Source organism: Bison bison, unplaced genomic scaffold, assembly GCF_000754665.1.
Source record: "Bison bison bison isolate TAMUID 2011002044 unplaced genomic scaffold, Bison_UMD1.0 scf7180017864352, whole genome shotgun sequence".
NCBI classification, from domain to species: domain Eukaryota; kingdom Metazoa; phylum Chordata; class Mammalia; order Artiodactyla; family Bovidae; genus Bison; species Bison bison.
The window spans coordinates 6760533-6770766 of NW_011494924.1; the positions used below are offsets into that span (position 1 = coordinate 6760533).

Sequence of the window (10234 nt, forward strand, 5' to 3'; positions counted from 1 at the left end):
CCCCCCCCCCACCCCTTATTATGTCAGAAGTTATCACCTCAGTCTGATGTTGTAGGCTGGGAATAGTCAGGTTCAACTTCATGTCTTCAGTTTTACTTTTGCCTTCCACCGCACCCCACCCCAACCCCAAATCCTCTATTCAAGAGACCAGTCTCCTCACTGACCTGCAGAGGGGTCACACTGTTCCTGGCTCCTCCCTAATCTCAGGACTTCCCTACAGCCCTTTTAAGACCCTTTAGCTTCACTGTCACCTAGGTGAATCAACCAGGCTTCAGAGCTCAGTCCAGTTCTCCCCTCTGAGCTTCTCCTTAACCATTTCAGATCTTAACTAATTTCCCAAGGCTGCACCAGTTACACTCCTCAGCACACCCTGAGAACTGAACTTGAGAATACCTCACAAGGATTATCAGTTCTTGTATATTCATGCTCGTGTAGTTTTGCGGAATTTTGGAAAGTAGGGGCCAAATATATAGCATCACGCTGCCTCCCACAATACCGATGCCTCCAAGGTTTTATTAACCCACTCAACAAGCACCTGGCATGGGCCTCTAGCTGCCTGGCCCTGTGCCAGGTTCTGAGGACCAGCAATGAATAAAGTGTGAGCCTGTCCTTAAGAGGCTTAGTCTTCAAGACAGCGTTCAAGGCTGAGAGCACGTGAAATGAGAGAACAGAGAGGCCCACCTCCATTGCAGCCAGGGGGAGGGTGAGGACATCCTGGAAGGGATAGTCATCAAAACCAAAATGCAAAAAATAGGAATTTTCCAGGCTGAGTGTGCAAATTGAGGAGTGGTGTTGCAGGCAAAGGGAGTCATGAACACAAAGAACTGAGAACTATCCTTGGAGCTATAAGTGCACAAGCTTGCCTTGGGGCATAAGGAGGAGATAAGGCTGGAGGAGTTTGTAAGAGGGAGGCTTGCAAGGCTTCCTTAAGGATTAAGAACTGGATCCTGAAGACCCAATGAGCCATTTAAGGCATTTAAACAGAGACAATAGCATAATTAGCTCTTGGTTTAAAAAGCTCCCTCTGGGGAAACTGAAAAGAAAATAAGAGAAGAGCAGTACAGGCCACAGGGGGAAAGAGTCCAGTGTTCCAGGGATGATTCAGATAAGCAACAAGGAAGACCAGAAAGACGGTCTTCCCAGAACTCCCCTAATCTCACCTCAAGTCCCTGGTTCCAACATTAATGTCCCTAAAGATAACGGTGCAGTCACTCACCTAGAGCCAGACATCCTGAAATGTGAAGTCAGGTAGACCTTAGAAAGCATTACTACCAACAAAGCTAGTGGAGGTGATGGAAATCCAGCTGAGCTATTTAAAATCCTAAAATATGAGGCCATTAAAGTGCTGCCCTCAATGTGTCAGCAAATTTGGAAAACTCAGAAGCGGCCACAGGACTGGAAAAGGTCAGCTTTCATTTCAATTCCAAAGAAGGGCAATGTCAAAGAATGTTCAAACTACTGTACAATTGCTCTTATTTCACATGATAGCTAGGTAATTCTCAAAATCCTTCAAGCTAGGCTTGAACAGTATGAGAACTGAGAACTTCCAGGGGTACAAGCTGGATTTAGAAAAGGCAGAGAAATCAGACATCAAATTGCCAACATTAGTTGGATCAATGAGAAAGCAAGAGAATTCCAGAAAAACATCTGCTTCATTGACTATGGTAAACTCTTTGACTGTGTGTATCACAATAAACTGTGGAAAATTCTCAGAGATGGGAATACCAGACCATCTAACCTATCTCCTGAGAAACCTGTATGCAAGTCAAGAAGCAACAGTTAGAACCTTACATGGAACAACTGACTGGTTCAAAATTTGGAAAGGAATATGTCAAGGCTATATATTGTCACCCTGCTCATTTAACCTATGTGCAAAATACATCATGCGAAATGCTGGACTGGATGAATCACAGGCTGAAATCAAGATTGCCAGGAGAAATATCAATAACCTCAGATATGCAGATGATACCACTCTAATAGCAGAAAGTGAAGAGGGACTAAAAAGCATCTTGGTGAGGGTAAAGGAGGAGAGTAAAAAAGCTGGCTTAAAAATCAATATTCAAGAAACTAAGATCATGGCATCTGGCCTCATCACTTCATTGGATATAGAAAGGGGAAAAGTGGAAATAGTGACCAGTTTTATTTTCTTGGGCTCTGAAATCACTGTGGACAGTGACTACAGCCACAAAATTAAAAGACTCTTGCTCCTTGGAAGAAAAGCTCTGCCAAACCTAGATAGTGTATTAAAAAGGAGAGACATCACTTTGCCAACAAAGGTCCATATAGTCAAAGCTATGGTTTTTCCAGTAGTCACGTATGGATGTGAGAGCTGGACCATAAAGAAGGCCGAATGCCGAAGAATTGACGCTTTTGAATTGCAGTGCTGACGATTCTTGAGAGTCCCTTGGACACCAAGGAGATCAAACCTGTCAATCCTAAAGGAAATCAACCCTGAATATTCATTGGAAGGATGGTGTTGAAACTGAAGCTCTGATATTTTGACCACCTGATGGGAAGAGCTGACTCACTGGAAAAGACCCTGATGCTGGGAAAGATTGAAGGCAGCAGAAGTAGATGACAGAGGATGAGATGGTTGGATGGCATCACTGACTCAATGGACATGAGTTTGAGCAAACTCCAGGAGATAGTGAAGGACAGGGAAGCTTGGCGTGCTGCAGTCCATGGGGTCTCCAGGAGTCAGACAGGACATAGTGACTGAACCATAACAACAACAAAGTTAGGTTGCTTTCCTGAATCGCACATTTTTTTGGTCTAAGAACAAATTTGAGACAGGCCTGCATTTTTGCCAGCACATCCCTCACCTGGATGACTGGCAGGTATGGAGGAGTGGGAAGAGGTTTCAAATATGCTCTGAAGAATGGGAAGTGACCATATTGACTCATCAGAAGGCTCAGAGTTTGGTTAAAATCTAACGGAGTCCAGTTACCGAAGATCGACCAGCCGCCAAGCTGGGAAGAAAAGAAACAGCGCTCAACACAGGGATATAGTCTCTCAGAGCACATCCCTCACCACCATTGCTACATCCTGACTTCTACCCTGAGTCCCCTGCCGCTTCTAGGGCTCCAGCTCTGTCCCCCTTTTCCTACCCTCAGCCAAGGTCTTGATATGTCCACAGATCATTGCCATGTCCACCTCCCTCCCAAACTCCTAGGAAAGAGATCCATCCTCTATGGGGAAGAAAATATGGCAGCCCTGAGCACACACTTGTCTTGTGTGCTTTCCACATCCAGAAAAGTAGATGTGCCAGTCTCACCTCCTCAATAACCTGTCTGAAGGGACTGGCCCCTGCTGCCTCAATGGCACTCATGTTCATGCAGGAGTTGTAGAATTCAAAGGCTTTCTCCTCCCCAGGGGCCAGGCGCCAGGAACCTGGGGTTTCTAGAAAGGAAGCAGGGGAGAATTAAAGGAGTGAGGCAGCTTGGAAATAAGCAGGGAAGGTGGGAGATGGAAAGGTTATAAGAAAGGAAGGGAGGATTCCCAGGGAAAAGGAGGGAAGGGGAGGAACCCAGGCATGAGGATGAGGGGAACAACTTCTTTTTTTTCTGTTTTGCTCTGCTGGGTTCATGAGGTATGTAGGCTTCTTTAGTTGCCCTGTGGCATGTGGAATCTTAGTTCCCCAACAAGGGATTGAACCTACATTCCCTGCCTTGGGAGGCAGATTCTTTACCACTGTACCACCAGGCAAGTCATGAGCTGGATCAATTTGCTGGGAGAATAAGAACATGGAGAAGACAAAGAGGAAGATAAAGGAAAGGTGAGGAAATTCCCTGGTAAGGACTCTGCATTCTCACTGCCAAGGGCCCAGGTTCAATCCTTGGTTTGGGGGGTGGGTGTGAGTAAGATAGATCTCATACTCCACAAGACGAGTGGAATGGCTACCATAAAAAAAAGAAAAAAAGGAAAGTAAATGTAAGAAGGGCAATAAAGAGGAAGAGACAAGGGTGTAGGGGGAAGAGTATGGAAAAAGCAGAATAGTAGAAACGAGAGGTAAGAGGGAGATGAACGAAGGAATTAGAAAAATCGGGGAAATCAGAGAACTTTCAAGGGATAGGAGCAGAAGAACATGAGGAAGGGTTTGGCAAAGCCAAGAAACCAGTGCTGGCTCCCCTAGCCCAGACTCTCCCCTCTCTCTGATCCCAGGAAACAAACACACACATGACAATTACCCAAACGCACACCACTGGAACCCTCCACTCTCTCCTATCTAATCCCACTCACTCAGGCCCCCTGATATCTTTTTGTTCTATTGTGGGCCACAGAATCTGTCTGAAGGGTACATTTTCTTTTTATCTCTGTACCGTACCTGAAAGCCTGGCCTCTGCTATGCAGGGAATACCCACCTCCACTCTTTCCCATCAAAAGAAGGAGGGCAAAGGGATACATTTATTTCTTCCAAATTCTGACTGATACTGTCAACAGGTTCTCTGGGCTCCCCAATAGAGAAAATGCATCTCTTTGGTTGTATTCTCATTCCTCAGTCCTCATCACTGTCCACCAACATCCTGGGATCACCTTCCTACTTCCTGGGTGGCCTGGGTTCCTGCCTCACGGTTCGCCTCTTGGTTCTTTTCAACAGAACCACCATCTACAGAAACTCTCCTACCTCCAGGGTTTTTAACTTGGTCCTCCCCTTCCTCCAGCATGTCTTTTGTGTCCTTCTATATTTCTTCCCTTACACACAACCAGATAAAGCCCGTCCACCACTTCTCACCCACTCTGTCACTTCTTTCCTCCCACCATCATCTCCAATCACCCATCTCTGGCACCCCAGTTTCAGCTTCCTTCCAATTCAACTGGGCATGCCATTGTCTAAGGTTTCAGGGAGGACAGGAGATAATAGTGAGAGCGGGGATCTGGGGAATGATGAGAGTGAGAGGGTAATACCCACAAGAGAGCATTAGGGGACAAGAAGGATTTGAAGGCTGGAGAATGAGGGCAATGGAGAAAAGGATTAAAGTGCAATAGCTGTTGAGGAGACGCCAGTGTGGGAAGACATCGGGCACAGGGTAGAGACCGAAAATTTAAGGGAGATAACACAGATATCTGTGGATGGATGGGAAAGGTGAGGGGATAGGGACCAGGTAAAGAAATGAGGATGAGAGGGACCAGAAGAGATGGAAGAGAGGCAGGATCTGCTGTGAAATGTATGGCGATGGAGAAGCAAACCTAGCAGTTCCCTAGGAGCCAGTGGAGCATGGTACAAGCTGGCTGTTCCCCAGCCACACAGGCTTGGGAGGGACAGTCATGATCATTCCAGGCTCCATGGCACCTACAGCAAGAGAATCTTCCATCCTGATTCCCTTACCCAGGATTCTTCGAACTCGTCGCTTGTTCTCCTCTGCAAGAGCCTGAAAAGGACTGCCAGTCCTGTTGATGTTTCCACAGGCAAAGCTAAAGAAATCAGTGCAGGGGGCCACACTGGTGTTCCCAGAGGCCAAGTAGAGATCCAGGAGGTCCTGACACACAGATGTCTTGCAAGGGGCTGTGGGGAAAAGCTCAGAGCTGCGAAAGAGGAAGCGATGAGGACTCCCCCCAAGGGGCAAAGCAAAGAAGTGTCTGGTTAGGGAAAGGGACAGGGACCCTGATGAGGAGGAAATGGTCTGACTGATGGGCAGGAGAGGGATTCACGGGGCACGAGGCTGGGAACCTGGGTCCCCCAGGGGTCAGGATGTGTGGTGGGTCTTGGGAGGATGGATGGGTGGATGGAGAGTGGGCTGTGGGGGCATCTAGGATCTCGCTTACAAGGACCACAGCCCTGGAACACATAGCCCCAAAGCAGCAGAGAAAGACCAAGGATTATACTGAAGAGCAGAAGGGTCCTTAGCACTTGCAAGGTCATTTGCCACCATCCATCCTGTGCAGTGTGCAGCTCCTCTTCCGGAGATCTCTGTGCCGAGAACCGGGAAACAAAAAACACACAATGGAGAGAATTGGGATGGGGGAGGGAGGGGGAAAGGAGGAAGAAGGAACAGTTAGTTGGTGTTGGGGCCCCATGGTACAGAGATAATGCCTCTTATTCTCCCGAACCCAGGCCTTTTTGGACCCCTGGGAGCTGGAAGGATTGTCAGAGCTCTGCCCCGCTAGTTAGTGCTGGGACCCCCTGGTACAGAGATAACGCCCCTTACTCTCCCAAACCCAGCCTTCTTTGGACCCCTGGGAGCTGGAAGGGCTGTCAGAATGCTGCCCTGCGCACTTACCTCCCATCTCCTGCGTGTCCCCGATCCACTCGCTTGCTCAGTCCACATGGCTCTCCCCACCAACTCTTTGTGTCCACCTTCCTGAACTGGATGTGGAGGAGGCAGGACAGTGAAGCTGGTTCAGGAAGGGGGTACATCACAGAGAGTTATATCAGGTCATTTTGAGACCTCCTCTTGCCCACCTACCCCCTTACCTGTGTGCCCCCCCCACCACCACCACCACCACACACACATACATGTATGTTCATCCCAGGGCAGTGCTCCTAGGCGGGCTTCAGAATGAACCTCTCTTCCTGAGATTTCCCGCCTCCTCGGTCTCCCATCACCTGCCTCTCCTCCCCGGTTCCTACTCTCCAAGTCCCACATCCTTCCTTTCTTGAGGGGGACAGAGAATGCACACACACACACACACACACCAGCTGGCCCCACCTCCCACCCTAGGCATCTGACTCCCAAAGGGAATGGCCTTCTCCAGGGGACTTGCCGTCTGTCTGGCCGTCTCTCTTGCTCTCAGAATGCGTCCTGCTTCTGCTCTAGGTGCTGAGTCTGAGGACGGGGATTCAGGAAATAACCTCGCTTTGACCCCCACCCCAGTTCCTTTTTCCTAAAGAAAGGGCACATGTGCCACCCGCAGTCCCTGTCCCCACACACATGCTACTGGCCTCTGGGTGGAGCCTGTTTATCGGTCTGGAGACACCCCAGCCTCTCCTGGCTCCTTTATCTCAGCCTCTCAGGGGAGGCAAAGGGAGGCAGTCTCCATTCCCCAAGCAATCCTGCCCTGGGTGGCTCCTCTTGCCTTGCTCTATGCCTCTGCTCACAGACTTTATTTCTGGAATATTCTTTCTTCTCTCTTTCCTAATATGATGGAAACATCTTGAGCCTTTTAATTCTCAGGTCAAACGTCCCCTCCCCTGGGAGGTCTTCCAGCTCCATGCCCATTCCCTCTGCTCCCAAGCATGCTTAATGGCTTCCCTGGGAGCATCACAGCCCTGCAGGTTGCAGGCAGAACAGTCCAGGAAAGAGAACAACAAGCTAGGAGACCCTAATCTGCTCATTACTAGCTCTGTGACTGTGAATGACCACTTAAACTCTCAGGCAGGTAAGTTTCACCATTTGGAAAATGAGGAATGATATTTCCCTTTGAATACCTCACCTGGTCTCACACCTTCCACAAAGAATGAAGTGTGGACAAAGAATGTTGCCTGTCATATTGGTAAGCAAAGGATGCTTCAGCCATCAAGCCATCAGCCACTACAGCTGCCCCAACGGTGCATGCTGAGAGGATTCAGGACAGAGGAAAAACAGGATACCAGCCCTAGATAGTACAGTACATATCAAAGGAATAATGTCAATAAGTCCTGACGACTGCATCTTCCCATACATAGACAAACATTAAAGTCATGAACTTGAGATGTATGGTTTTTTCTTTAATTAGCAGTAATCTTTTGATGGGCTTCCCAGGTAGCTCAGTGGTAAAGAATCCACCTGCAATGCAGGAGACCCAGGTTCGATCCCTGGGTTAGGAAGATCCACTGGAGAAAGAATGGCTACCCACTCCAGTATTCTTGTCTGGAGAATTCCATGGACAGAGGAGCCTGGCGAGCTACAGTCCATAGGGTCACAATGAGTCAGGCACAACTGGGTGACTAAGATACTTTTGATATTCTACTACCTTTTATGTTGTTGCTATTTTTGCAACATCTCTTATACAACCTGGCTCCTCCATTACGTCTTTGGAACAGTCCCTCAGAGCTATCTAAGAGGCTGTACCCTGGACTTAAATCCTCATTAAGTCCACCAGATAAAACATAATTCTCAACTTTCAAGGTGTGCATTTTTTTTTCCAGTTGAGAGAGGCATGACTGACCCTCTTATGCTATTACCCAGTTGCCTTGTATGGCAACCCACTCCAATATTCTTGCCTGGAGAATCCCACACACAGAGGAGCCTCGTGGGCTACAATCCATAGGGTTGCAAATAGTCTGATATGACCGAAGTGACTTTGCAAACTTGTATATCATCTCTCTATTGATTACAAGCTCTTTGGTAACAGAAACAAGGCTCCTTTCTCTTTCACAGCCTCATAAGATATTTTGTAAACACTTGTAGGAATGAACTGCATTCTAAGCCAGAAATTCTCTTTCCCACATCATACTGAGTCCTCACCTGGGGTCTTAGCACATTTCTGAAAGAACGTATTTCACCATCATTCTTTGTTTCTCCATCTCAGGCAAAATGGGATTCACTAGGACAGTCACAGTAATGATACCTCTGCAGTATTTCCTGACCAGTACTGTGTTATGGGGTATTTGTTGGAATGTGGGTAAGGATGGTCAGCTCCATGGCTGGAGATGAGGAATAAAGCTCCTATGTTGACGGACACCAGATTGTAAAGCATCATGAAAGTTTTGAAGAAAAGTCACAACTTCAAAGTCAGAAAAAAAGGGACCAAAGGCTTTTGAGGAAGAGTATGACATGATGAAAATAATCCCTACAAATGGCTGGTGCTGGGGTTCTGGATTGATAAAAGACAAGAGAAACAGTGCTGGTTCTATGGAACAGGAGTGATATAGAGAGGCCCAGCCCTGGGTGAGGGCAGAGGGGAGAACACGTGGACAGAAAACATTTACAGAGGAAAACAAAGTTATGGAAACCAATTGAATGGGGGTGGTGTGGGGTGGGGTGGGAGTCAGCAGATATCAGCCACATATGAGCTTCCCCATTTTTTTTCTGAATGTCTAAGAGAACAGTGATCCACTGAGTTGATTCTTAAAATAACATGTGTCTACATTAGGGGGCTTCCCAGCTGGCTTGGTGGTGAAGAATTAGCCTGCCAATGCAAGGAGATGCAAGAGATGCAGGTTCAATCCCTGGGTTGGGAAGATCCCCTGGAGGAGGAAATTGCAACCCACTGCTGTACGCTTGCCTGGAAAATCCCACAGACAGAGGAGCCTGGCTGGCTATTATAGTCCATGGGTTCACAGTCAGACAACTGAATGCCTGAGCTCAGCTGCAGAACAGTCAAGCCAGCAGGTTAAGGATTGAGAACCAAACGATGACTCAGGACTTTGAGAGGTTTTGGTCTGTTTAGATACAAATCCACCATGCTTTCTCTGTTCCCTTCCCTTCCCCCAAGTCCAGTTCTCTACAGATGGACTTCTAGCTTCTTTCACACCTACCCCCCCCTCCCTGATCCTTTTCCACCAACCAAGTCCTCCGGGCTGCAGTTTCTCGAGGAAATGATAAGAAGGACAATTCAGATTAGATAAGAGCAAGCTGAGGCACAAGCATGCCCTATAACCAGCCCTGTAAACAGCCACTTAGGCTCCGGGCCAAGTCAGAGATAAGGCTGACAGGCCAGCCCTCCCCATCCCTCGGCCTTAGTGAAGGCGGAGAAGCCTCTGTTCTGGCTGCCGCCTCTGGAGCCTAAAGCACCTTATCTTCCACCTTGCATCATGATCAGCATCCACACCTCCCCAGCCACGCCCAGTCACTCCACACCCCCAGCTGAACTCCAAGGCAAGGCGGCTCCAGCTCACAACCAGCGCAAGGCCCAGGAGCAGACGCTCACAGACCTTCACTGACACTGCCTCCCGATTGCGTTCATGGTTCTGTGCATTTCAATCCCAGGATCTTTTGTTTGATACCATAATGATGTCAAAAATCAGAGCAGCCACATTCAGAACACAGTTTTTACTGAGTACTTCCTACCGTTTCAGTTCAGTTCAGTTTCTCAGTCGTGTCTGACTCTTTGCGACCCCATGAATCGCAGCACGCCAGGCCTCCCTGTCCATCACCAACTCCCGGAGTTCACTCAGACTCACGTCCATCGAGTCAGTGATGCCATCCAGCCATCTCATCCTCTGTTGTCCCCTTCTCCTCCTGCCCCCAATCCCTCCCAGCATCAGAGTCTTTACCAATGAGTCAACTCTTTCCATGAGGTGGCCAAAGTACTGGAGTTTCAGCTTCAGCATCATTCCTTCCAAAGAAATCCTGGGGCTGATCTTCAGAATGGA

At 48.2% G+C, this 10234-nt stretch overlaps 1 protein-coding gene across 5 annotated transcripts in view; it reads right to left on the minus strand.

The window, feature by feature from the left end:
* The window catches only part of KEL (Kell blood group, metallo-endopeptidase), a 26383-nt gene extending 19515 nt beyond the window's left edge, over positions 1-6868 (minus strand). For 2 of the 5 annotated variants that reach the window (XM_010855001.1, XM_010854997.1), the window contains exons 1-6: positions 6648-6868; positions 6219-6304; positions 5764-5908; positions 5327-5503; positions 3275-3399; positions 2823-2969 (exon numbers count right to left, since the gene is read on the minus strand). In XM_010855001.1, the coding sequence (XP_010853303.1) occupies positions 2823-2969; positions 3275-3399; positions 5327-5503; positions 5764-5908; positions 6219-6304; positions 6648-6663 (696 nt within the window). In that variant the 5' untranslated portion in view covers positions 6664-6868. Of the gene's footprint in view, positions 1-2822; positions 2970-3274; positions 3400-5326; positions 5504-5763; positions 5909-6218; positions 6334-6647 lie in introns of all 5 variants that reach the window. The other 3 variants (XM_010855000.1, XM_010854998.1, XM_010854999.1) reach the window with 3 other exon arrangements.
* Positions 6869-10234: the final 3366 nt, after the last annotated feature.